Raw genomic sequence first — 25,555 nt, forward strand, 5'->3', positions numbered from 1 at the left:
CCTTGCGTTAGCTGCCGAGGTCCATTATGGGTGTACCGCTGTTTCTGCGCTCGGCGCTGTTGCCATGCCGAGCAGTTCCTGGAGCCTATCCACGGGAATCACGCTCTATCGTTGAGACCACTTGTGAGTGTTTGCCGACCTGATCGATAATGGGTCCCAGAGCTTTCTAACCGCCATCACTTCAATAGTGGTGCAACTGCGATGCGTTGGAACGCCATTGTTAGCCACCCGATACAACTGCGTTGAACAGCTGCCGCTTTCAAGGTCGTCTCAGAAACGCAGAAGGTACGCTACCGCTGCATCCGCATCAACGCCCGTCCCCGTCGTACCTTATTCTGCCTTGACCGTTGGCGTGCCTCGTGAAACGTACCCGAACGAACGTCGTGTTGCCGTGACGCCTCAGAATGTCTCCCTGTTGCTCAAGAAAGGATTCTCGCGAGTGCTGGTTGAACGCGGTGCTGGAGAGGAAGCAAAGTTACACGATCAAGTGTACGAACAAGCTGGAGCAACACTAGTCGATCGGGATTCCATATGGTCTCAGAGCAACATCATCTTGAAGGTCCGCAGTCCTCAGCAGCAAGGTTCCATCGACGAAATCGGAGCACTTCGCCAGGGAAGCACGATCATTTCGTTCCTGTACCCGGCCCAAAGCAAGCCATTGGTCGAGAGACTTGCTTCGCGTGGCGTCACATCTTTTGCCATGGACATGATACCAAGAATATCTCGCGCACAAACATACGATGCTCTTAGGTATGCGCCACTCGTAATAGATAGCGCGCGATACTGACCACCTCGCGATAGCTCTATGGCTAATATTGCTGGGTATAAAGCTGTTTTGGAAGCATCCAATCACTTCGGCCGGTTTCTGACGGGCCAGGTTACTGCCGCTGGGTAAGTGAGTTCTTACACGTCTCATACAGATCTACTAACAATATGCCAATTAGAAAGGTTAGATTTTCTTTTTGACATGATTGGTTGTGTTACTGAAAAGCTCTAGATCCCCCCTAGCAAAGTTCTGGTTATTGGAGCTGGCGTGGCTGGTTTGAGCGCAATCGCATCCGTAGGTCTTATGTCACCGCGTCGACACTGGAGGATATCGTTAACGTGCATCATCTAGGCTCGTCGCTTGGGAGCTACTGTTAGAGGCTTTGATACCCGTTCTGCTGCTCGTGAACAAGTTCAGTCCCTAGGTGCCGAGTTTATAGAGGTAGACATCCAAGAGGAGGGCTCAGGCCAGGGCGGATATGCCAAAGAGATGTCGAAGGAATTTATCGAAGCGGAGATGAAGCTTTTCATGGAACAATGTCGGGAAGTGGATATCATTATCACCACTGCTCTCATTCCTGGAAGGCCTGCACCTAAGCTCATAACGAAAGAGGTAGGCAAGAACCACAGCCCAAAATGCATCAAAAGCCACTCACCATTCTAGATGGTTGCTGCCATGAAACCCGGATCTGTCATCGTCGATCTTGCCGCGGAAGCAGGTGGGAACTGCGAAGCAACTGTTCCTGGCGAATTGTCTAAGTTTGAAGACGTGACGGTTATCGGTATGCTGCTTCCAAATACTCACAGATACAGGACTGATAGTTTTAGGATATACTGACTTACCATCACGCCTCCCCACCCAATCATCTACATTGTATTCGAACAACATTATCAAATTCCTCCTATCTATGTCTCCCCAAGAGAAATCCTTCGGCATTGATCTGATGGATGAAGTCGTTCGCGGTTCTATTGTTACACACGATGGAAAGATAATCCCGCCAGCCCCACGGCCAGTACCACCTCCTGCACCTAAGCAAGAGATCCCTACGCCTGCCAAAGAACAAGCAGAATTGGCACTATCGCCTTGGAAAAAAGCTACGCGTGATGTTGCGACCACTACTGCTGGCATGGGGACTGCTCTTGCTCTGGGAAAGGCTACAGGACCTGTTTTCATGAGCAACATGTTGACATTTGGTCTTGCTGGCCTGGTCGGCTATCGTGCAGTGTGGGGTGTTGCGCCGGCTCTTCATTCCCCCTTAATGAGCGTTACCAATGCGATTTCTGGTGAGTAGGTTATATATCAATTTACTGTTCAATCAATGCTGACTGTCAAAGGTATGGTCGGAATCGGCGGTTTCTTCATAATGGGCGGAGGCTACGTACCCAGCACGATACCCGAAGCCCTGGGTGCTACTTCAGTTCTACTAGCATTCATGAATGTATCAGGTGGATTTGTGATCACCAAACGCATGTTGGACATGTTCAAGCGTTAGTGTTGGTGCACATAATTTCAAAGGATATTCGCTCATACCATGTCCAGGTCCGACTGATCCGCCTGAATACCCTTGGCTTTATGCTATCCCAGCTGTGCTGTTTGGCGGGGGCTTCCTTGCTGCTGCCAGCACTGGAATGGCGGGGCTTGTACAAGCAGGTTATCTTGTCAGCAGTGTCCTCTGTATTGGTAAGTGTTTTCGTGCTGATAATTCCATTGCTAATGTTCGTAGCCTCGATCTCGGGTCTTGCTTCCCAGCAAACTGCTAGGCGTGGAAATATTCTTGGAATACTTGGAGTCGCTGCTGGAATTATTGCTTCTCTGGCAGCTGTAGGGTTCTCGCCTGAAGTCCTAACCCAATTCGGCGCGGTGGCTGGCTTAGGCTCTGTCGCTGGTATGTAGACAAATCATTTGGTGGGCTCTCCTAACAGGCCAATAGGAGCACTGATAGGACGACGAATCACACCAACTGGACTCCCTCAGACTGTTGCTGCTCTCCATTCTGTGGTTGGGCTCGCGGCCGTCCTTACAAGCATAGGGAGTGTAGTGGCTGACATTTCTCACGTATCGACATTGCACATGGTGACGGCATATCTGGGTGTTCTAATTGGTACGTGTATCCTACGTGATTGGGACCTTCCTAACGAGAGTAGGCGGTGTTACCTTTACTGGCTCTATTGTGGCTTTCCTGAAGCTTGCAGGACGTATATCATCACGGCCTATGTTACTACCTGGTAGACACTTGATCAACACAAGTCTGCTTGGAAGTAATGTGGCCACGATGGGAGCCTTTGTCACCATGGCACCTGGATCCCCAGCAATTGCAGCGACATGCTTAGGCGCAAATACCCTGCTCAGTTTTTTGAAAGGCTATACTACGACCGCTGCCATTGGTGGAGCTGATATGCGTAAGTGCTCGACACTCCATGCCGTGCCTTGCTGACCAGCACAGCTGTGGTGATCACCGTTTTGAATGCATACTCTGGATTTGCTCTGGTTGCCGAAGGTTTTATGCTCAATAACCCCCTTCTCACCAGTGTAGGCTCTTTGATTGGAGTCAGCGGTTCAATTCTGTCCTACATCATGGTAGGTGTTCTTGATTCAAAGCTTGCTCGGAAAATTCTAATTACGTCAGTGCGTCGCTATGAACCGCTCCCTTACCAACGTCCTGTTCGGTGGCATTGCAGCTCCTCAACAAGCAAAGAAGATCGAAGGCGAGGTAGTCCAGGCAACTGTCGACGATACGGTGGAAGCATTGTCAAATGCAGAAAGCGTCATAATAGTACGTAGGAGCTCCGAAGTGATGGACATGGCTAACGGGTATAGGTCGTTGGATATGGCATGGCTGTGGCGAAGGCGCAGTATGCATTGGCCGAGATTGTGCGCATGCTGCGTGCCAAAGGTGTCACCGTGCGATTTGCCATTCATCCTGTTGCAGGCAGGATGCCGGGTCAATGCAACGTCCTTTTGGCAGAGGCATCTGTTCCTTATGACAGTAGGTACAACGCCCGAGCATCTTGACAAGGCTAATCAGATTAGTCGTTCTCGAAATGGATGAGATTAACGATGACTTTCCGGATACTGACGTAACCCTCGTCATCGGTGCAAATGACACGGTCAATCCAATCGCCCTGGAGCCTGACTCGCCGATCTCAGGTATGCCCGTGCTACATGCGTGGAAGAGCAAGGAGGTTGTTGTGATGAAGCGCAGCATGTCCAGCGGATACGGTGAGTTGTTTTGACACATGGTGGGTGAGCGAGTGCTAATTAAACAGCCGACGTCCCGAATCCGATGTTCTACATGCCTGGAACGAGGATGCTTTTTGGAGATGCCAAGACCTCTTGCGATGGTGAGCTACCCTGCTAATGTATGAGGACAAAGCTAACGTGTTGCAGCTATCAAATCTGCCCTCGAAGCGCGTAAATAGTTGCTACTAGTTTCTTGGATTTATTCGTTCAAGTCGCACATTGGAGGAACGTTGGATAATTTGGTATGCTTCTAGTTATATTCGAGTCCATAATACATTCGATATGAGCAAATACAAGGCCAATTCTCAGGTATAAAGCTGCACATTGTCACGCATCCCCTTATTTTTAAGTAGGCCCAAAACAGTACTAAGACTTGTAAGGTCAGGCCAGCGTCCTTTCGAACCTCTCTGGATATTTACGGATGCCTTCCCTTTAGCTCCATTAATATCTAGAACACTTTCATAGACAAGGTCTTTCCCTATCGTTAGCTTTCTGTGGTCAATGAGCCAGCAACTGCTAAGATGTGCGACCTCGCATTCCCATACATAATAATCGCGGTAAACAGGGGAATGATAGACACCATTATATACTACGACCAGCCTGTGGGCGCTCTTAGTATACATTCTGGTCCCATTTATCCTTTTCTATTGAAGTCACGTTTCCAATTATGACCTCGGGTTGAACATGCTATAGAGGCATCGTGTAGATGCAATATACCCACGCATCTGATAACTAAAACTTGCCAACGCCTCCATACCGAGCAAGAAACGGCATTCTTTGATAAATGCCCGCAAACCACGCAAAAGCCCACAGAAACATCTGTTGCGATGTCTTCTCGCCCCGCGGCCACCACGGCCGCCATGACCACGACCTTTCACTCCGAGACGTTGAAATCGTCGTGTACTTGCTTCCAGAATATAGTGTGTCAACAGGCGCAATTGCCAATTATTGTTATGTAAAGATTAAAAATTTAATGAAGGCAGAGTTCCACAGGAGACATCGCAGTTATATGACTTTTATGGTCCATCAACAAGTCTTGGAACAAGGAAGCTCAAAACAACCGAGTTCACTGTTTTAAGCTCTGGAGCCGGGGCAATTTGGCTGCCACTGCTGTACCTGTTGTTGTGGCTCCTGTTGCTATTGCTGCTGAAAGCTACCGCATTTTATGAGAGGTTCTTTATCCTCTAGTGTTTATTGTTGTTTTTCATTTGCAGTTCATTGATACAACCCCCTTTTTGACGGCTATCCGGCCAGTGTCTGCCATATCGTTAGCTGTGGACTTTTAGTCTATTTCAAAGGATATATCATGGCGCTACTGACGTGGCATTAATGAAAAAAGTACGAGGAGTATCAACGTGATTCATCCAAGCAACGAAGTCATATTTCGCTGTGAAAGATTGCATCATGTACATGGCTGGTTGGCTGCCTCTTGACCGAATATGACATTAGATCATACCAGGTGAGTGAAATGGAAGTAGAAACGAAAGAAGAAGGGAAAGAAGGGAAAGAAGGGGCTTTATATACCCCAGGCACCCAAGCGAGTGCATTAACTACTAGCCCAATCAGCGATGAATAATATCCCCATCCTCATTCATCTACACAACTTCACTTACATGTCAGTCGGTCAATCATTGAGCAATCACCATTGCATTCATTCCCACACAACCTCAAAGTATATTCACCCCCATCCTCCTCTCCACGGAGATAATCATACAGAGAGAGATACACAACTCATTTCCCAACTTGCCACATCGCTTAGCAGAGAATAATGACACAGCCAGCTGAAAGCCACGCAGCCAGCCAGCCAGCCCGCCCCCGAGTCAGTTCCCGCGCAAACTCTCCGAGTCATGTCAAGCCATGTGAAACCCACCAAAGCATGAAGAGATATGAAACCCAATGCACACACTGATCGACAGGCAGACAGACACATCATGATTCGAAATTCGGCACCACAACTCCAATTCCGTGCATCATGGTTCGTACCATCAACCTAACCGATAGACGGATGGATTGATGGAACCACCGGAGCTGAACGTGGCTCGAGCGATCGAGCGAGCCGGTTAGCGTACCATTGATATCTTGCCATACCCAACAAACTATCTATCACGGTAGCTAACTAGACTAATGGATAGATAGTTAGTCAGATAGTTGGTACGTACTCATCAGGTTTTAAGCGATGTGCCCGTGCCCGTGCCAGAGGATCCACCTATAGAACTTCATTTGATTTTATCGTATACGTACTCACCCTGAAACTTGGATCGGGATGCACGGGTACGTAGTCTAAAATGAAATGCCGAAGAACTATCTACATGATTCCCGTGCCAATATAGGGCTCATATATCGGTAGATTATGTTTAATATACTACTGTATTGTATGGTCGATCGTAATGTATGGATTGCTATCAAATATATTAGAATTATATTGGGGTCAGTGAATAGGGGTTCAGGGACAGGAATACTTAATATCAATTTGTCTGTCCAAGGTCATAGTATTGATACCTTGAAATCATGCAAGAGAGGCGTGGTAGACCTTGGTAGTGTAGGTGAATAGTAGGTATACGAGCAGCAGCACTAGGCAACTGCAATCCCATTGGCGATGTTTGGTACGTAGATCGCAACCGAGATGAAGTGGATCGGGGAACGAGTCAGATCTCATCGTATATTTTTCCCGTGTCCAGATCGGACCCAAACTTTGCGCCGGCCAGCTAGCTGGGTTGGTTCCTGTGGATGAGGGCGGTAGGTGCCGTAGATGGATTGGTGATGGAAGGGTCATGGAAGATTCGGTAATTGACAGGACGGGTGCTTAAGCACTGTTTCATCGTGATGATTTCGAGTCGGTTTACTGGTCTATGCCTACGTACGAGGGAGGAAAGATGGATAGAGATGGATGGTAGTATGTTCAACATTTTCTGAATGGGCCCGCTCCGGGAAGACCACTGTTTGTTCCTTGCTATAGTACAGGAAAAATTCAAACACTAGAGTAATATAGTAGCAGGAATGTAGCATCCAGTGCGAATAAACAAGAACCAATTCAAATCAAGTAGCCGCCTGATCCAGATTCCTAAACCCTTAATCCCGCTAACCGAACGCCATCATAGCCGATTTGCCCCAAACCGGTAGTTAAACAGATGAATATGAAACACTAGTTCCAACAAAATGACAAACAAAATTAAGCATTAAGACTTTTGAATGGTGGACTTTCTCCGCCCTCGTAACATGAACCCCATGAAACTCTTGGGGGTTGTTGGGAGCGGCTCAGTTGTTGTGCTCTCGAGCTTGGGCTGTTTGCTGCGCCGAAAACTCTTCTTCCGCCGCGCCGTCTTGGCAACTTCGGGCTCGGCGGTCTCCCGTGGTTCCAGGCTGTGCACGCTCTCCACTTCCGATCGCAGACTGCTGGCCGAGTACACACTCGATGCGGTTGAGCTCTTCATGATTGAGTTGCGCAATGGCGGCCGCTGTGCGATGTTGCCGGGGACGCTGGATACACTGTACGATGAACCCGAGCGGTGTCGGTTGAATGTAGGGGAGGAGTAGTATGGTGCTGGACTGGATGTGCGTGATGGTGGCTGGCTCATGTCCGAACTGGCGATCGGGTGGGACACAGAGGTGGACCGAGCGTGGAACTCATCGCCAGGATATGCAGGGGTTCGTCTGGTGCTCGGGAACAGAGAGTAACCACCACCAGCACCACCAACACTTTGCATAGATGGCGGACGGCGGAGGAGACCCGCTTTGGGACCGCGGTTCGATGCACTGTCGGCGGACGTCTGTGGTCGATTCCATGTCATAGCACGCGAGCGCATGGCCATCGCCTGGGCTGTTTCAGGAACGTCCGCAAGAGCTCGCGGCATTGTGAAGGGGTCCGTATCGGCCCGTTTGGGCGCTTGTTTCGCATATTTGCCGTGCAGCTGCAAGCTGCCGCGCTTCATGTGCGCCAGGTAATCGGGCCGCTTGTCGCTCAACAAGGGCTGGGATTTGGTTCCCTGGTTCAAGGAGTAGATTCCTTGGCCGGATGGAAAGCGATCGGGTACATCTGCAGAAACCGCAGAAACTGCCGACATGGGTTCAGGTTCTTCGACCACTGATCCGTCGGTGACGGGACTAATTAGGATTAGATTAGGTTTGGCGCAGGGTTCCACGAATTTGACCTGCTCTGCTACGAGCACGTCTGTCTCTTCATCCGACTCGCTTAGAGCCGGAGACGGAGATCGTGACTGTTGCGACGGGGGAGACGCGGGAGGTTGGTAGACTGTTGGCTGAAGGAAGATGGGAGATTGCAAAGGAGAGGTAGCACTAGGGGAGGGCAGCTCAATTATCACGTCGTCTTCGTCGTCAAAGATGTACGAATCTGGTACAAACGTCGTTCCACTGCTTCGTTTCACCGTATCCATGGATACGGGTCGACTTTGTTTGCCGGATGGATAGGCTGACAGGAGGCGGGCAAATGACGACTTGTCCACTGGCGACTCTGGGGAATTCACATTGGAAAGCTCATCTGCACTGGTATCCGAGTCGAAGGGACCAGCAGTCTTGATAGGCGAAAAGGCATGGTCATGGGCCCCATATTCTGATTCTGACGTCTCCTCTTCTTCGGATTCGTAGCGTCGAGGAAGCAACTGTTCGTTGAGATAATCCAAATCAAGAGGTGCTGTTGTAGAATACATGTTGGATAATTGACAAGAGATGGAGTGAATTTGGAAGGAAGGAAAAAGGATGATTTAAAAAAGAAAAGGAAAGGAAAAAAGAAAGATGAAAAAAAGGAATTAATTTAGAAAAAGGGGGACCGTCTGTACGCCCCAGAGGCCGATAATGAAAGATTATATGGTCGGGGATATGGATGAGGTGAGGTGAGAGGGATGGTAGCAATGCAATGCAGTTAGTGTTGTCAAGGGTCACCCATGCAACACCAGCAACGAGGAAAGGAGGAGTGGAAAGAACGTGAGATGACGAGAGATGGAGAGAGATGAAGCGTAACAGAAATAGATGAAGAAGAAAAAAAGCCGCCAGGGGAAGCCAGCAAGAGCCGACAAGGAGGCGAACGGATATCAAATATACCGGACAGGGACCAGACAGGGTATATTGACCACACGGGATGGCATGCTCGAAACGGAGTGGATCCGACCCTGGAGGTTTGTCTTGAACGAAGCCACCGAAATGCCATTCGATCACACAACCTCCGGAGTGGACGGACCATGAGCAGATCCACCGCGACAGAGAGGAGGCAGACTACTACAGTACCTACGTACTTACTAACTCGATACTAAAACTAAAATGGGAGGAAAAATAGTTGGGGAATTTGCAGGGAATGGGAAGAAGCAAATGTGCATGACACGTGCGCCACCACCAAACTTAGGCGCTTTACACTTAGTAGTAGTACATGTACCCTTCTCCTGTGCCTCGCCCATCCCGAATATACGTGTTGGTGACCCCCTAAGAATCCAGGACGAGCCGCGTTGAAGCTTCACGGGAATGAGGGGAGTGCGTGCTTACGTCCTCTCTCCATCCTTACCTGACTCTCCTGCAGCAGCGAAAGTGGTCCGTTGCCTCAGGATGCTCGGGATCAAGGACGTGGTCAACCCTTGCATGCGCGGTTCTTGACTAAAACCCTGACCAGGAGCAGCAATGATAGTCGGGCTCGGTCATAAGTAGCTGACTACTGTGTACGGAGAAGACGGAGAAGGTTAAACTAACAGAAAAAGAAAACAACAAAAAAAAAGTTATCCAAGATTTTCGGGACTCGTTTGCCGGGGTGGAAAAAATCTGGAGAGGAGTCAAGCGCCACGGGACCCGATAATGGATGGGGAAAAGGGCAAACGAATTAGACATGTCCACGGGCGCAGTCGGGAGGCCAAAGGTCAGTGCTTGACTTTTCTCTGCCAGTTTAAACTAAACTCTTCATCTCCAAATGGATGGGCCGTGGCGTGCAGATGGCGGCCACATCTAGATTGCTTCCACTCCCGCCAAGAGTCCAGCAATCCGTAGTCAATTGGGGCCATGTGGGTGCAATTCTTCATCATTCCTGTATTGCCCCTGTCCTCTCTAACCATTAGATAGATCCTTCGTGTTATTATCTTAAGTCATCTTTTCTTTGTTGCTTTGTGATAGCACGCTGTTACTTTTCTCGGCGTTAGCATCTTCCTTAGTCACAGATTTAGTTGGGGGGAGAGCAAAGTGGTCGAGCGTTGTGGGATCCACTGCAGAATTCGCAGGCAGTGGAGGATCCCCTTTTTAGCGGTGGTTGCTAATTATTGGGAAAGTCCCCCAGAGAAATGACACGGCGCATTGATCCCATCTTTTTGATAGACCGAGTCTAAAGTAAGTAGCATTCACTCACTAACTTACTATCTATCCCTCAACCTCGATCTCGATCGCAGTCATACCCAAGTTTCCAGCAATTGCGGTACTACACCAACACCCAACACAGCACCCGTTATCAGCAACATCAACATAAGCGTCATCATCTCAATCTGATACATTTCCTGCCCCTGGTTCCTGGCATTGGATGAACTCCGGGAACCGTTTCCCAACTCCCAAGCAACGCCGTTGCTCCAGCCCAGTGGAGCATGTCTAATTCAAACACACCAGACCCCTCGAGCAATGGGAGAGGAAAGAAAAAGAGGGAACTATCTTCCCGTCCGGTGTTCGTAACTTTTTCTTTTTTCTTCTGTTTACATGCGTTCCCACCCCCTTTCTTCCTCTTCCCACTCATGCCCACTTTTTCAGTGGGTGGTCCGGTTCATGCCGTGATGGGGTCATCCAATTGCCCGACCGTCGAATGGGAGAATTTTCGCTCTTTCTCTTGTACACACACTCTCTCTTTCTCGCATGGACTGCTAGATACCCGCAGCAATAAACGCGGACCTCCCTGCAGACGGGATGCATCCAAGGGAGATTCTGCATCCACCTACTGAGTCGAGGTGGTGGTAGTAATGGTAGTATAATAAGGAAGTGAGATCACCGGGTAACACAACAAATTAGACAGATCTCCACAACTACAATATAGTAAGAGGAAGCCACCAACAACCGAGTAAATAAACAAAAGTGATGATATTTACCTACACTACTCAACAATAGGTTGAGGAAAGTCCATCAATCAATTCATCAGTGCACCGTCGATGATCCCCGCCGAGGCGGTTGGAAAATCATCGGGCGTCATCGGTAGATTAACGATACCCCGAAATAGACATGATTGTCGGATCATCACCGCAGTTAGTCTCCGTCTCTACACGTACTTTCACTCTGCGTAGTCAATTGCTCTCTTAGTGGGAGACGGGAGCAGAGGGGGGAAAAAAAGCCAACGGCCGAACCTCCTCCGGCCTTATGCAGGAACGCAACCAACGGTGGTTGCAGTGTGAAACAGCCGAGCGGCATGGGAGAGGGGGCCAAGGGATGGGCTGCTCAACTGCTAACTGTTAAGCTAATTGCATGAGCGGATACGGATTTCGGCACGGTGGGAGACTCCGTTCTTTCCAAAGGATTATCGCAGAAGGAATATCTGTCCTTCCTAGTTTGTGTATCTGTGTGGTGTGTAGATTATAGGAGCTAGCTCGCTCTCTCCATCATCGCAACGGGCGCATGTGGCTGGGAGCAATGCACTGTTGCAGACAAGACATACATACACACACATACAGAACTTGCCGGGCATAGACGGAGTAAGGACACTACGGAAATCCTCTTATCGACTCGACTACTACTCCATGAGGTGAGATTCAGTATATTTTTAGCAATTCTTAAGCATACTATTGTTCCTCCTTACTTCGTCTCAAGTGGTCTTCGCTGATTTACTTTGTCCCAGCCAAGCGACCACAGCACAAAATAACCTCACCAGAGGGTCTATTGTTGCTGGCCTTAGCGCAAGATTGAGTTGATAATCATCACTGCCACCTACGCCAATGCTCATTTGACTTTCCAACCCCATGATATATCTCCAGACTTACCCAACCCGCATGTCAGTGCACATCACCAGACGTATCATCTGCATGACCCCAACCACCCAGACTCGGTGATTTGACTCGAGTCTGACGTGGATGTGAAGTTTATGGCGGCCCTCCTTTCTCTGGACTCTTATCCTGGGGATGCGATATCACGCCCCTGAATGATACGCTGTACCCATTGGCTTCAACCTGCTGCCTTAAACTCTAGGAAACCGGTTTCCAGTCCTCACGTATACATTCATCACATCGCATGGACGAACCACTATAAACAAGTGAGAAACCTTCGTATCGCACAAACTCGTTCGAATAAAGTTACGTCGACGCGACCCGGTCATGAAACCCCCACCCACACAAAAACACATACGCACACCCACAGTTCCCCAAACAAGGTTACCGGCAAAGATGCCCTACCAGTTCTCGCATAAAACCCGGCTTCTCAATATATTGATTTTCTGTGTGCAGATAAGAAACTCTCCTGTTGTGGTATATTCGGTGTTCCTGAACCCTCGGGTGTCTCAATGGCCAATTAGCGCTTGAATGGGCGTTTCAGGTTAGCTATATATGGGTGCGCGCCAACGCTCGACGATGAAACTTCGGACAATAACCTTCTTGCATGGTGTGTCCACTACTATTTTCCTATTAGACTAGGTTTGTGTGACAGTTGGTGGTACCTAGTAAAAGTGGAGGGGTAAATTGAAGGGTGGCTGCACTGTTGGGGATTATCCTGCCTGTGTGATGTGACGAGTCGGGTTTTTGCTTATCTTTTAGGCAAAAGAGGGACAGAATATCACTCAGGGGAGAGTTACATCTCTTGTTTACTGCGTGAAAGATTAGCACGGAGAACCTGCCGGGACAGGGGGACATACCGTGCTGCTGTCATCACACATCACCTACCTACAAAAGTCCTCCGCACACTACTATCCACAGAGTACAATATCCACAGAAAAACCCGAGAAACAACGAAAAAGATAGAGGAAGACTCTGGATAAACCCACCAACATGGCTAACATCACACCCCACCAGTGGAGTTACCTCCAACGGCGCACTTCACCAATCTAGGTAGCTAGATGGTTCTTATGTTATACTAAATGATACTAAACGAACATTTTTAGAAACAGCCACCACCACTATCACCACCGTCACACCCACATAGTATCCTAGCACAATTACCTAGATAAAAAAGGGTAGCAACTATTGAACGCCCAGTCCCATCTTAGTGCTACATTACCCCTCCCTCCCCTTCCAGTTCCACCTGAACTAAGCAAACTATCGACTCTAATCCCTGTTTTTTCTTCACTCTTTAGTGCGGTTACCATTACCGGATTGATGCATGGCCGTTACTTACTACCTTAGTGGACGCCGCTATAAGTTAGCGGAGTCGAGTTAGGTAAGTGAATGTCAACTAAAGTGAGGTGGAGGTGGAGTTTCGTCCGAGAAGAAGGGGGGGGGTGACATACCATACCGTGCCATGTTTTGCCTTGGCATGATATGATATGACATGACAGGTGGTGTGTGGGTAAGGGTAAGTGGGTGGGGAATCCTTCTCCTCTTCTCCTTCTCCTTCGCTTTACCGAGCTAAGGGGATGGTGTAGTGGGATGTGGGACGTGAGACGTGTGAAGAATGACGGCATGTAGCTGGAAGTGTAGGTAGCCTAGTCATCTATCTCTGTATCTACTTAACAAGGGAGAGAGGGATGGAGGGATGGAGTTGTCAAGTGCGGATAGGTATCAAGGAGGGGGTTTCTGGTGTAGGTCTTGGCACATTCTACGCGGTTGACTGAATGACTGATTACCTCCACAGCGTAACATTCTTGCCTTTGGGCTTATCTATCTATCCATCCCTGGAGTTGATCGATCGTGTGACGGTTATGCTTATTGTTAAGTTTGAATCAAGGTAGGTAGATTGAGTATGTAGGTGGTGGTGATGGTATGGAGGGATAAGGGGGTCGTCCTGCATACCTGAGATCTTTGATCGTGAGTATACTTTGTTTTAGTGTGGCATTCTGCAGGGAGAAAAAGAAGGTTGTGTCTTGTCTATGGAGGGAATGTTTGATCGTGATTAGATAGTCACATGTGACAGATGGTTGAAATGATTGGTGATGTCAGTGTCTAAGATGGAGAGGGGTAGGGGGGAAAATCCTACTACTATTCCTCTGGTGTGAAGCTGATTTGTAGGGATTTCTGCTGGCTGCTAATCTGCTTCAGACATCATTAACTTGGCTACTTGATTACTTACTTATCTACACGTTAAATCTACCAATGGATCAAATTGATTCAATTACTGGCATTGCTTATTGTAGAATAAATCAAGGCAAGATCAAACCACTCATAACCATCTCAGCACTCACATATTGTCCCAAGTTAGTTACTAAAATAGACAATGGAACTTAGTGTGTAGTCAATAGCGGCAGCATCAGTGGTGGCAGTACGCCTGTAGTCGTCCAGTCTAGGTAGTTGTCAAGCTTCTGTGGGAGTTACTCGTGATCTTAATAAGTAGTAATGTTTTCAGCTGGGACGGACTTCTCACGCATGCCATGTTATTGTTACCAACACGGGCATCGCGTACACTGACTGGGACAAACAACAAATAGACGGGTTCATGATTTGGTGCGCTCGATGTATGACTTGACAACGGTACGGTATGATGTGTTAGTAGGGGCAGGTGAGAATTTCCTGCTATTGAGTAAGGATGGTCTCCAGAGCAGAGGAGAGTTGTTCCAAGCTGTTGATAACGACTTCATAGTCGTCGACAAGAAGCGGAGGGGCTGTAATCTGATTCACCAGATATCCGCGGTCCCTTGGACGCTGCGTGATGTGGGGCATGATCCAGCGGCGCAAAGCTGTGAGAATCGAAACGTTAGGATCGGGGTGGCTGGCCTGGTTGATGCTGTTGTCAGGTTTATTTTTGTTATCCAGCAGTACTGATTGATAATTTTGAAGAAATAGGTCCATTGCCTCGTAGCTGTTGGCCCACTCGGCTACGGCAATTTCAAAGGGGTAGTATACAAAAGACGTCGCCGGGGGGTCGATGAATTCGAATGCTGGTGCGAGCCTGTTTCTCCAGTAGTAGACGAGGTCATCAAATAGTCCATCTCGTGGGGGGCGGGTTGAACCGCCTCTCTCGTGAGGAGGGGAGCATGGCCAATTTTGCTCCTCTGGGTCGTCAGAATCTCTGATGTCCTCGTAGCCATATTGAAAGAGTTGACAATCTGAAGCTGTAAGAATGGGGCCCTCTGGGCCACTTTTCGGGGTTAGTCGGAGACCACCGTTGAGGACTGGGGGGTCTACTAAAATCAGAACTGCTGCTGTTAGCTGGTGTGCGTAGACGAGATAGTAGACAGACAATGCAAAGTAGACATACCGAGCCAACCACCACCTCTAAGGTCAATTACAGAGAGAGAGCAATGGTGCTGAATGAGGGCATCGAATGCGTTGTCCTGAGCCAAAGGTAAGAGCAGGACTTTTCTATAAACATTCAATTGCCTCACATACTCTTCAGATCCAACATGCCCCTGTAAACCCTCTAACGTAATGGCCCGAGGGTAGTGCCATGTAACGAATGTCTGCGGTGTATCCCCAACTTTAAGCATCGATTCCTCGGAGCAATCTTTATTCCCAATATGAGCTTCAAAGAACGAGGGATCAATTCTCAACGCCCAACCCAAGATTTCCACGATACCACGCGAGATATTCTCAACAAGAACGATACGACCATATAGCGAACATTCCTCTGTAATCACTATATCCTCGGAGACAACTTCGCGCAAGCTCTGATGGTCAAGTGTGCGATAGACAGGTGGAGAATTCAGTTGAGTAAACTCCAACACACCCAGTCGACTAACATGCTGATCTGACTGAGGATTGTTGAGGAAGTCACAAAGAGAGTTCAGTCTTGATGGGTTTTGTTGGTTTTGGTGGATCACGAATGAGCTGTATGGGTGCATTGTTACGAGTTTGTTGACGAAGATGAAAGAAATGGTTTCAGTTGAGCTGTGAAGATGGCGTAAGATAGCGTAGTATACTTCGTGGTGTGCTTCCACTAGATTGGGGGATGGTAGAATAGTATTTATACATTTGAGACAAGCTACACTCATTAGATAATGTCTGAATTCGCGCATCTTCCAACTTTGTTTCGAATATCTGGTATTCTTTGGTGTTTGGTAGCAAAATCACGGCATTCTCCTAGATGACAACTTTCAATTGGTTAATTAGGAAGATAGTATCAATTTCAATTTACTATGACCATACATATTTCTCTCTGACTTTCGGCAAATGCGCAAGGTCCCATCCAACAGAAATGGCTCATGACTACACTTAGGATATTTCCTAAGAAAAAGCACGAGTCAGATCTGATTGATATTACCGGGGCTGGTAATTTCAATAACAAATACTCTAGATGACCGGAAACTAGAAGTTGCTACGCTTTTCTCCGACGAAGATATTTATAGACAGGCTGATATCATTAATTATACCCGTACATTTCCATTAATAATATAGGAACCATCGCCGATATTCCAGAGATATCCCCGACCCCTGCATTTGCATTGTGGTATAGGGAAACCTTCAGGAGAAAACCTATGGAGAAAACCTATACCGAGGCCATCCTGCACATTGCATCCCTCCATCGTCCGGCGACTCTGTGAAGGGACTCGATAGGGACGATCCCAGGCGCGACGTCGAGTCGCGCTTCTCGGTGATAGGATGGCTGTTTACAGACCGAGAGCCTCAAGCTAAAGTGACAAGTTAGATGGGGTATCACAAACCGAAGCTATGTTAAAGAAGGGATACTAACGAGGGAGTCAAGAGCGTTCAGGACCTCTCCAATGAGACCGGTGCTCTCGGGAGGGTAGTAGGATCTCTTGCTGGAGCTGCCGCAGTCGGCAGATTCGAGGTTCTTGGCAGAGTTAACCAGGTTCTGGGCGGCCTGGTACTTGGCGGAGCTGGTGTCAGTGGCCTTTGCGAGGCGCTGCTCGTAGCCGGAGAGCTGCGAGTTGACGTCGCTGCAGCTCAGGGTGCCGGAAGCGGCGGGGACAGCCAGAGCCGAGGAGGCGAAGAGGGAGAGGAGGGAAACAGAGATGATGGAGAAACGCATGGTGTCGGTTGTAGTGGTAAAGATTAGTTATTAAAACTAAAGTAGAAGTGTTGTTTGTAGAGGATTGGAGAGATAATGCGATTGTGATGCTGGATGGAATACAGACAGAAGGGCAGGAATCGAGGGCCCTTTTATGCTATTCCCAGAGCCCTTGAAATCATCTTCAGGATACTTCGGATCATTGAGCTCCTCTCAGCCGAGCGTGAAGATCATCGATGGAGCGCAATAACGAGGTCAGTGCTCTGGCCTGCTCACGTTGATCCTCAACAGAATCATCACCAAAGCCATATCGGACTCTGGCATCAATGCAGGAATGGAGCCAAAAAGCTCAGCATTCCTTAGCCATTGTGAAAAAGAAAATAGCAACTGAGCAGGCTAAATCCTAGACTAATGCGCCTAGATCTCATAGTCCAAGCCATTGATATCGTCTATTGGGCGATCCCACACAGACCATGTAAATAGGTAGACCAGCTCGTGGCAGCAAGACAGCGTACTCATCAACCAGTGGGGGTATTAGGCAGATGCGAAAGGACGCTGTCCCCTTAGTGGCATGAACCATTGGATCTGCGCAGGATCCACGGCTCCAGCCGACTGCAAGATCGAGGGATTCACGGGAGCAATCGGCACGAGAAGTTGAGGTGGCAGTGATAAGCTTTCAGCCCATTGGAGCCACTCCCGGGTCTGATTTAGAGCTTAGATTATAGCGCCTATACATAGAAGCAATAGTCAGTTACAACATTATTTGCCCTTCAGTTCAAGACCGGATTAGCAATTGACCGGTAAGCGATCGTTAACTACCTACAACTGAGCTTGGATATTTCCGCTTAGCAGAATGCTCTAAAAGACCGAAAACCGTATGCATATTGCACCTCACTGTTAGCAGGAAGCTGAGAGGGAGGTGGAGAAAGACCATCGAGAGCTGTGATAGTTGACATGACGATCTCGGCTCGGAGTAACTCGAGGGTCGATCCCGCCACTCCAGCAACTCCGATCCCCTAGCGAGCATCGCGACTCTGCGCCTGTCATGCTGTCATCCCCATAAGCGACCTCAATTGTTCGTCCAGCGACCGAATCTCAAAAACAGGGAGTCCGTTGACCGCCGGTTGCCCCCGGAAATATCATTGACTAATGTGATTATTAGAGGGGCAAGTGGCACATCAACCCAATGTTCTGCAGACTATCAGATACTTAATTGAAATACCGCCTGCGAAGACGTTTCTCGTGTTTGCCGTTTAACAGACGTTCATAGCCTGCCGTTGAACTATGGCCTTCAGCAATTTCAAGTTCTCCTGTTACCCTCCTCCGTCTTTGACGGTCAGAATCATTTATACATCCATGCCCAAGGTTGTGGTAGACAGCCATGCGTTTTGATTATTAGCATTGAAGAAATAAAAGATCCGCAATCAATTATGTACAGGTAAATATCAATTAAACAGACACATAACCATGATTACATTTACGTTGACCTCACCATCTATAATGCCGCACTAGGAAAGATACTGCGCGTCGGAAAGGTCAACATCCAGCAGCGGCGCATAGACGACTGCCCGAAGAAGTAGAAAAGCATCTAGAATACAGCCTGAAAACAGCCAGTGCAGGGTCTCTTGCCTGACGTATCCCCAGGAATAACTTCACCCACTCCAATACGCCCTCGCTGGGAATAGCTTGGCGCCTTCCCTGCAAAGCAGCGGTGCCACATGCATAAGCTGGTCGCAAAGCAAGGCGACCAGGGTCGTCAGGGTCATTCATTAAATAAATATAAAGTTTTGGGGGTGCCGGGTGTGAAACATCAAGGGTAGAATCCAAGGGCATTGTGTGATTGGGGCTCCGTCGCTAAGCCGTGAGTTTGCCAACATAGGCATAGAGGCGTGAGAATAAGAAATAAGTGGGTTTGAAACATCGTTCGCAAGGGCAGGCTCCAAGCGAGCAAAGCACCGAGAGATGCGCTATCGTGCTTCTCTGAATGAATTAGATGAGATGCATGACTTAAGCCTTGCGGGAGCGGGTAACCGGGCCATTGGCACGGCCGGTCGACACAGCAGCTCCGTTGGACTTGGCGTTGCCCTTGGCGTCAGCGTTCGGCGAAGAGACCTCGAACTTGGCCATGTCAATAACAGCCTGCTTGCCAGTGTTGCGGCGGGGACGGCCGGCCTTGGCAGCCTTCTTGTAGGTAGCGACGTAGAAGGAGATGAAGAGGAAGAGGTAAGAGCTGATGACAGCCATGCCGGAGAAAGCGGCAAACTCCTCGCCGGCGCACTTGCCCATGTTGGGAGCCCAGGGGAAGTAAGTAGAGGAGAAGTAGGTGTAAGAAGCGAAGTAGATGAAGCCTGTCACCTGGTTAGTTGAAGCGATGCGGAGCTGGAAATGGTTACTAACCGAGATCGATGACGAACTGAATAATCTGGAGACGGGTGATCCACTCCTTCCACCAGATACGGATACCACGGGCACTCTGGAAGTAGTACCAGTACATGACGACGTGCACCAGGAGGTTGATATCAATGACAACCCACTGAACCGCAGTCAAGCCAATAAGCTGGGTATAGCAGAGAAGCGCGGTGGCACCGTGGTGGTAGGTATGAAGGAAGGTAAGAGGCTTCTTCTTGAGGAACAGGAAGACGGTGTCAATGAGTTCGAGGTACTTGGTCAAATAGTTGAGCTATTCGCGATATCGTTAGCATACCGGATCCGATCGTAGCGAAACTTGTCCCGCGCCGTGAGTACTCACATAGTACAGAACGATAAGAGGCCGCGTCCATCCACCGTCGTGGTCACAGATAGCATAGAAGATACCATGTCTCCAGACAGTAGGGAGAAGCTGCTCAATGAAGAGAGCCAAGAGAGTGCCGCTGATCAGGGTGAGGTAAAGGTTGTGGATCATGAAAAGCGTGTTGAGCTTGAAGGCAGGTCTGTTCTTCATGAACTCACGGCCACCAAAGATGATGACATAGTAGGCAACGAGCGCAATGGCGGTTTCCTTGAAAGTAGACATGGGCGTCACGCCTTCTTCAAAGCGAAACTCGCTGGCAGGATAGCCCACCACCAGCTCGAAGGCCTTGTCGAAGATAGGCCATAGGTGGATACCAAACGGCCGGTCAATTGACGGCAAAGGCAGACTTTGCAGGACATCCATGGTGAACGGGAATCAAGGTATCAAGACCAAACAGTGTATGCGACAGTGCAGTCGAAGAGTAACAACTCCGGAAGATGACAGCGGAACGCTCCCTTTTTCGCTTTCTCAACTGGTCGCAAGAATGCGGACCGAAACAGCCGAAGAGACTGGGGAAGAAAGGGAAAGAAGAAGAAAAGCCGACGAGAAGGAGAACAAAAAGGAAGGAAAGAAGAGAAACAAGCGAGATTGAGGAGGGGGCAGAGGAAGGAGAAGAGGAGAGAAGAAGCAAAAGAAGCAGAAGGAAAGGTGGAGAGGGTGGAATAAGAGCTGGCCTGCCTTGCAATGGAAGGAGGATCAAATCCGCGTGTCTTTTTTTTGGGCTTCCCGGCGCGCCCGCAGGGTCCGAATGCGGACTAGTGCAGCCTCGGCCAGCGGTTGAAAAGGGGCATTTTGCTCTAGGGCCCGGCGATCATGTGCCTTCCGGTCTCCGGGTCTCCCAGGCACCGAATTTTATGTCCGCCACTGCAGTCCTTGGGTTAATTGCTTCCAGAGTACGGTCTGTTAATCTTATCCTCAAGCTTAAACTCTCCTGCACATCAATGGAGTTTCTCAGGCACGTTGAGAGGGGGTGTGCCCCAGATGTGCGGTTTCAAATTAGATTGGGATGTATCGATTTGGCCACTAATAGTCGGCAGTTCACTGGTTCCGTCAAACATGTTCGACCTTACTATGGGGACTAATCACAGACCACCTCACTTCCCCTTCACATGCTTGGTCTGCCTCTCGCTTAGATACATACATTTACCAGCCTCAGTACAGACATAATCGAACAACTTGGGTAGAAAGCAGTATTTGGTGCTCTGATAGTCTATTGCGGAGATGGTGAATTATTTCGTCTCAATTCTGAGCTTTGACGGGCGCAAGCTTCAATGGTAAATTGAACCAGTAAATTCAGGGTCTTCAGGGCACTTGCCACAACCTTCTGAAACCCGATCGATCCAGATTTCCGATGTAAGTATGTAATGTGCATGGTTTTAGATCTCTGCTACAAGGATATTTAGATTCAAGGTAGACTGGTCTGACGCATTCCATTGGTTTTCGAGAAGCCCTGTCAACAAACCGCGACGTTGTACTACTCCGAACTCCGGGTCCTCAGACCAAATATATATAATGGAGACAGATGGGTTCGATTGGTACCATGCAGGAGCATCAGTAGCAGTAGCAGCATCAAGGCTGGTAAATTACATTGGAGAAATAGGATTGATTCAAAATTGAGGTTGAAAGGAGATATAAGGATCGCCATTTGGGGTGTAAACTCAAAAGTTCAGTTGGAGTCCCGGGACGCGGACCACCAGGAGAACCTTCATTTCAAGCTCGAGTCCCTGAATATGATACTGTGACCTTGTTTGATTGCTAACTAAGTACTACTGATCATCAGTTTGGTGGTGATTAGTCATGCTTGTCCAAGTCACTCCGAGGCATGAACGGACCAACCAATCAGACCCGGCAATCGGGGCACATCGACATCCGCCAATCATCAACGGCATATAAAAATCCGGATGGGGGAGAGACCTGAGGCAGCGAATGACAGCATGCCAATTTCTGCCTGAGGTATCCGCGAACTCGGGCGCGAACGGGAAAGCCGCAAGCCGCAAAAGAGAAGCGGGCGATTATCAATGACGGGCTGACCTGACTGCTGGCCTGAGGCAGCAACAACCTCACACCACCCGCAAAATCCTAGCGTAGCCGGCAGAACCTCTGACTTCGAACTTCGTCAACACCTCGCCCGTCCTGATCTCCCCTCACCCACGTCCATTCGTCCACCTCCACAACCCACCCTCCTCTCGCCATGTCGCCCATCTCCGTCTTCCGCATCGCGACCCGCGCCGTCCGCCCTTCCGGCTTCATCAGAGCGGCTCAATTGCCCCGTCCCCGGGTGCAGGCCCCCGTTGCTCTGGCTATCGCCCGTCCCAGCTTCAGCACCTCCGCTAAGCGCTTCGGCGGTCACCACGAGGACGAGACATACGAGGAGTTCTCTGCCAGGTATGCAACTATCTCCCATGAAGCCATTGGGTTCCGACGCTCCCTGCGGTGCACGATTCCCAATCACAGGGATTCCCACTACCAGTTCCCCGAGACAATTCACACATCTTTCTTGATAATACCACACCAACCCGCGAGTTCCGCCCATATAACTAACCACATCTGCCGGTAGATTCGAGAAGGAATTCGACGGTGTTCAGGATGTCTTCGAGCTCCAGGTAAGCTAATCTGCCCATATTGCATGATTCCAATTCGTCCCTATCAATTCCCTTCCCCATAATCAGCAAAGCTGCCATTGGCAGATAAAACCGGACCGTCCGCAGCCCCTTGGCGCCATATCAGACACCTTTGCTGACAAGTTACTGTTCTCCCATCCAGCGTAATCTCAACAACTGCTTCGCCTACGATCTCGTTCCCTCCGTTGAGGTCCTTACCGCTGCTCTGAAGGCTGCTCGTCGCGTCAACGACTACCCCACCGCTGTCCGGATCTTCGAGGGTGCGCTTCCTCCTCCCCATTCCATCACCGTTTCCTTCCCATGACAATTGAACTTACAATGTTTTTCTTTCTCTACAAATAGGTGTCAAGGCCAAGGTCGAGACTCAGGAGCAGTACAAGCAATACCTTGAGGCCCTTGAGGGTCTCCGCCAGGAGCTGGGTGTTGCTCTCCGTGAGGAGCTCTACCCCGAGGAGGCGTAAACGTCACGTCCCGACATATATCTCGTCATGTTTCCTTTGCTCCTTCCCCCGTCAATTGTGATAGGAAAGCTGTATACATACTCTAGAGTGCAGTTGGAATCGATTGAAGTCGCTGATGTATTCGGTGGGCCGTCTCTGATTAACGCCATCTGCTTCCGACTTCCTGACTGTCCGGGGGTTGAATGGAGGTGCACGCGTGCTTTTCTATACCAGTGCTACTATAAATTTTGTGAGCATTTATCTGTACTCTGTATTATTGGTGATAGTGCGGAAAATAAGAGGGTGTCATTTTCTTTTCCATTCCATCAATATTTCGCCTCGAGATAGGCTCAATCGAGATGCTGGAGGGGTTGAACCGCATGGGACAGTCTGGAGCAGTATGAAGACAATAGCGCTCCGACTAATATTGAGGACAGAAAAGGCAGGTTGTTACGCTTGATTATGAGAACTGGGGCAGCCTCTATACTGGTGTATTCAGAAATCTTTTATTGCGTCAATAGCGTGAAGCAGTGTGAGAATCATGAAAGATATAGATACAGCCAAGGCCCGCTCCAGCGATCCTCATCAAGGTAGCATAACACAACGAAGACTATAGATAGTAGGAACAGCAAGAAAGGAAGAATATAGGAAGAAGAAACCAAGCCGTCAAACGCCGCCGAAATTCTGATATTGGTTTTTGAATGACTCGTGTCATGAAGATGTATGTAATAGGAGAATGAAATGAGGCCGTGGTTGACACATGTATTGAGGTCTGCATAGGCAACCTGCAACACTGGACGACACGAGATCTCTATTACCGGGTGGATCCCCCAGGTTCCGAGGCCGAGATCATAACGCCTATGCGCCAGGGGAACGATACCTGTTCGTTGCACCTGTTGCAGAACGGTTTCAAAGGCTGCGTAGAATAACCGCGCCGCTATTATGCACATATAATTTGAATAAAATGCAGCATTGTGTGCCAGCACGTTTAGTGCGTACCGACATGGTGGAAGTAGCTTGGCCGGCAATCCTCCTTAGCCAGCCATGATTCACCAGCATACATCTTGCCGGGCGTGCAGCCGGAGCACTTCGGCGAGTTGGGGCAGTTGTAGTAGGGGATGTGGTTGTAACCGATATCGCGGAACCTGACAAAAAAGAAGTGGTAAGTGAGATAGTCATCGAAGGAGCCAGGGCAGTTAAACGTACCAATGAACCTTGGCTGCGTCCGCGAAGAGACCAACACCAATCGAGTGTACAGGAGCATCGCCCCATCTCTCGTAGAAGAAACCACCAGACCGATCCAGATGGTCGAAGTAAGCAGAATACTGCTCGCCCCTGAAGAACTCCATATCTCCGATTTCGAAGTTGGACCAGAAATGGCAGGTAGAATAACCATTTCCTCCCTCGGTGTGCTCCGGGCGAAGTTGGTCATCGGTGAGCCAGTTCATCATATTGTTGTCCGAAACATAGGAGGGATTTGCGGCAAGGAACTTCTTGGTCTCGGGCCAAAGAGATGGGATACTCTCCGGAGCGTCGAAAAGATTGATGGTGAAACCGTATGTGATATTGTAGTCGGCCATGTAACGGAAAATGTCGTAGTCCACGTCACAGAAGAACTTGACCTTGGGCTCGACTCGCCAGTAGTAACGGTATTTGGCGAGAGCGGGGTGCTTGTAGAACAGGCCACTATTCCAGCGGCACATCTGGTGGTAGGAGACCTTGTCACTATATTGGATATTCTTCTCCTTCAGGATCTGCGCCGACTCCTTGAAGAGATCCCAATTAATCCACTCGGGGACATCCCAGTGCTCCTTGGGAACCAGCTCTGCAGAAAAATGTTAGAGATCAAAGTCAGTCCGGGTTGAGTTCGTGTCTAATTACCGTAGTAGCATTTCGCCTTGGTTTCCGCCTGTGTGCGCTTCTTGAATTCCTCAGTGAACGGCACATCGTTGAAGAAGATCCAGGGGTAGTTGAACTTGCTGTTCCAGGTGCGCTCGAGATCACGCATAGATGGAATCAGCTCGTTCAGCTCCTCGTTACGGACGAGAGAGATCAGTGCCGCGTTGGCCCGAGGGGAGTCGGTGCTGTCGGGAGAATAATCGCCATCTGTCGCACGCCATAAGTGGCCTGTCGGTTCTCCAGTTGCTGTGAAAAGGAGAAAGTAATTTAGCAGAGGTAATAGAAAGAATGCGAAAGAGGGCAAGAGAATGACGTTGGGGTAGCGTACGCTCTTTGAGAGGGTCTGAAGTTATGCCCTCATACGGCTGTGTTGCGTATGGCCCCTTACTAATGGAGATGGGCGTTTTGTTCATCTGGAAGATCAGGAAGAGGATGAGGATGATGCACGAGGCACCGAGCATGCGAATGGGCCTTGCGACAGCCATCTTGCCTGTCAGCGAACCCCGGAGGACGAGATGGCAGGAAAAGGAGCGACAGGAGAGCTGGCGAGACCGATGAGGGAGACTTGGAGTCTACTTGGCTGGGCCGAGTTGAGTTGCTATCGCCGCCGCCGCGACTCTGCATTCTTTGCCGCCTTCCCCCATCGGGCCTAGCGTGACCACATGCCCAAGATGGCAAGTCGTCAGCCATTAGTTGTCTCCGATCTGCCGCCCACGCCGCGTAACCACCTCCTGGCACCAGCAATAATAATGGAGACTTTGTGTGTTCGATCTATTTAGTTCCCTCTCAGTAG

At 49.2% G+C, this 25,555-nt stretch overlaps 14 protein-coding genes across 14 annotated transcripts; 5 read left to right on the top strand and 9 right to left on the bottom strand.

The window, feature by feature from the left end:
• Positions 1–26: 26 nt before the first annotated feature.
• Positions 27–4,185, top strand: An02g09810 (uncharacterized protein; the record flags this gene model as incomplete). Its single annotated transcript, XM_059746527.1, has 19 exons — positions 27–123; positions 189–750; positions 802–891; positions 945–948; positions 998–1,060; positions 1,118–1,378; positions 1,430–1,547; positions 1,579–2,049; positions 2,101–2,253; positions 2,306–2,446; positions 2,490–2,651; positions 2,697–2,867; positions 2,911–3,165; positions 3,210–3,343; positions 3,393–3,539; positions 3,584–3,756; positions 3,792–3,985; positions 4,033–4,107; positions 4,154–4,185. The coding sequence occupies 19 exons, from the start codon at positions 27–29 to the stop codon at positions 4,183–4,185; spliced, it is 3,303 nt and encodes a 1,100-aa protein (XP_059600071.1).
• A 1,005-nt stretch (positions 4,186–5,190) lies between these two features.
• On the bottom strand, positions 5,191–5,418 carry An02g09820 (hypothetical protein; the record flags this gene model as incomplete). Its single annotated transcript, XM_059746528.1, has 2 exons — positions 5,191–5,263; positions 5,327–5,418. 2 exons carry the CDS (start codon positions 5,416–5,418, stop codon positions 5,191–5,193), a joined length of 165 nt encoding a protein of 54 aa, XP_059600072.1.
• Positions 5,419–7,182: 1,764 nt separating this feature from the next.
• Positions 7,183–8,670, bottom strand: An02g09830 (hypothetical protein; the record flags this gene model as incomplete). Its single annotated transcript, XM_059746529.1, has 1 exon — positions 7,183–8,670. The coding sequence occupies one exon, from the start codon at positions 8,668–8,670 to the stop codon at positions 7,183–7,185; it is 1,488 nt and encodes a 495-aa protein (XP_059600073.1).
• Positions 8,671–9,255: 585 nt separating this feature from the next.
• On the bottom strand, positions 9,256–10,906 carry An02g09840 (hypothetical protein; the record flags this gene model as incomplete). The annotated part of the gene is made up of 6 exons (XM_059746530.1): positions 9,256–9,436; positions 9,516–9,599; positions 9,899–10,025; positions 10,123–10,200; positions 10,416–10,573; positions 10,848–10,906. The coding sequence occupies 6 exons, from the start codon at positions 10,904–10,906 to the stop codon at positions 9,256–9,258; spliced, it is 687 nt and encodes a 228-aa protein (XP_059600074.1).
• Positions 10,907–11,121: 215 nt separating this feature from the next.
• Positions 11,122–11,435, top strand: An02g09850 (hypothetical protein; the record flags this gene model as incomplete). The annotated part of the gene is made up of 2 exons (XM_059746531.1): positions 11,122–11,234; positions 11,333–11,435. The coding sequence occupies 2 exons, from the start codon at positions 11,122–11,124 to the stop codon at positions 11,433–11,435; spliced, it is 216 nt and encodes a 71-aa protein (XP_059600075.1).
• Positions 11,436–11,510: 75 nt separating this feature from the next.
• On the bottom strand, positions 11,511–13,256 carry An02g09860 (hypothetical protein; the record flags this gene model as incomplete). Its single annotated transcript, XM_059746532.1, has 7 exons — positions 11,511–11,601; positions 11,827–11,883; positions 11,944–12,075; positions 12,154–12,221; positions 12,309–12,347; positions 13,045–13,097; positions 13,169–13,256. The coding sequence occupies 7 exons, from the start codon at positions 13,254–13,256 to the stop codon at positions 11,511–11,513; spliced, it is 528 nt and encodes a 175-aa protein (XP_059600076.1).
• Positions 13,257–13,634: 378 nt separating this feature from the next.
• Positions 13,635–14,003, top strand: An02g09870 (uncharacterized protein; the record flags this gene model as incomplete). The annotated part of the gene is made up of 3 exons (XM_059746533.1): positions 13,635–13,712; positions 13,856–13,867; positions 13,950–14,003. The coding sequence occupies 3 exons, from the start codon at positions 13,635–13,637 to the stop codon at positions 14,001–14,003; spliced, it is 144 nt and encodes a 47-aa protein (XP_059600077.1).
• Positions 14,004–14,616: 613 nt separating this feature from the next.
• Positions 14,617–15,884, bottom strand: An02g09880 (hypothetical protein; the record flags this gene model as incomplete). Its single annotated transcript, XM_059746535.1, has 2 exons — positions 14,617–15,224; positions 15,302–15,884. 2 exons carry the CDS (start codon positions 15,882–15,884, stop codon positions 14,617–14,619), a joined length of 1,191 nt encoding a protein of 396 aa, XP_059600078.1.
• Positions 15,885–16,649: 765 nt separating this feature from the next.
• Positions 16,650–17,032, bottom strand: An02g09890 (uncharacterized protein; the record flags this gene model as incomplete). The annotated part of the gene is made up of 2 exons (XM_001400080.3): positions 16,650–16,670; positions 16,733–17,032. The coding sequence occupies 2 exons, from the start codon at positions 17,030–17,032 to the stop codon at positions 16,650–16,652; spliced, it is 321 nt and encodes a 106-aa protein (XP_001400117.1).
• A 234-nt stretch (positions 17,033–17,266) lies between these two features.
• On the bottom strand, positions 17,267–18,394 carry An02g09900 (hypothetical protein; the record flags this gene model as incomplete). The annotated part of the gene is made up of 4 exons (XM_059746536.1): positions 17,267–17,407; positions 17,484–17,684; positions 17,902–18,027; positions 18,329–18,394. 4 exons carry the CDS (start codon positions 18,392–18,394, stop codon positions 17,267–17,269), a joined length of 534 nt encoding a protein of 177 aa, XP_059600079.1.
• A 624-nt stretch (positions 18,395–19,018) lies between these two features.
• On the bottom strand, positions 19,019–20,165 carry An02g09910 (uncharacterized protein; the record flags this gene model as incomplete). The annotated part of the gene is made up of 3 exons (XM_001400082.3): positions 19,019–19,359; positions 19,409–19,691; positions 19,761–20,165. 3 exons carry the CDS (start codon positions 20,163–20,165, stop codon positions 19,019–19,021), a joined length of 1,029 nt encoding a protein of 342 aa, XP_001400119.1.
• A 74-nt stretch (positions 20,166–20,239) lies between these two features.
• Positions 20,240–20,884, top strand: An02g09920 (hypothetical protein; the record flags this gene model as incomplete). Its single annotated transcript, XM_059746537.1, has 2 exons — positions 20,240–20,459; positions 20,544–20,884. The coding sequence occupies 2 exons, from the start codon at positions 20,240–20,242 to the stop codon at positions 20,882–20,884; spliced, it is 561 nt and encodes a 186-aa protein (XP_059600080.1).
• A 1,109-nt stretch (positions 20,885–21,993) lies between these two features.
• An02g09930 (uncharacterized protein) lies at positions 21,994–22,884 on the top strand (the record flags this gene model as incomplete). Its single annotated transcript, XM_001400084.3, has 4 exons — positions 21,994–22,187; positions 22,360–22,405; positions 22,566–22,683; positions 22,766–22,884. 4 exons carry the CDS (start codon positions 21,994–21,996, stop codon positions 22,882–22,884), a joined length of 477 nt encoding a protein of 158 aa, XP_001400121.1.
• Positions 22,885–23,851: 967 nt separating this feature from the next.
• On the bottom strand, positions 23,852–25,247 carry An02g09940 (uncharacterized protein; the record flags this gene model as incomplete). Its single annotated transcript, XM_001400085.3, has 4 exons — positions 23,852–24,008; positions 24,070–24,688; positions 24,745–25,008; positions 25,091–25,247. The coding sequence occupies 4 exons, from the start codon at positions 25,245–25,247 to the stop codon at positions 23,852–23,854; spliced, it is 1,197 nt and encodes a 398-aa protein (XP_001400122.1).
• Between the last annotated feature and the right edge of the window lie 308 nt (positions 25,248–25,555).

This window comes from Aspergillus niger (genome assembly GCF_000002855.4).
Source record: "Aspergillus niger supercontig An02".
NCBI classification, from domain to species: domain Eukaryota; kingdom Fungi; phylum Ascomycota; class Eurotiomycetes; order Eurotiales; family Aspergillaceae; genus Aspergillus; species Aspergillus niger.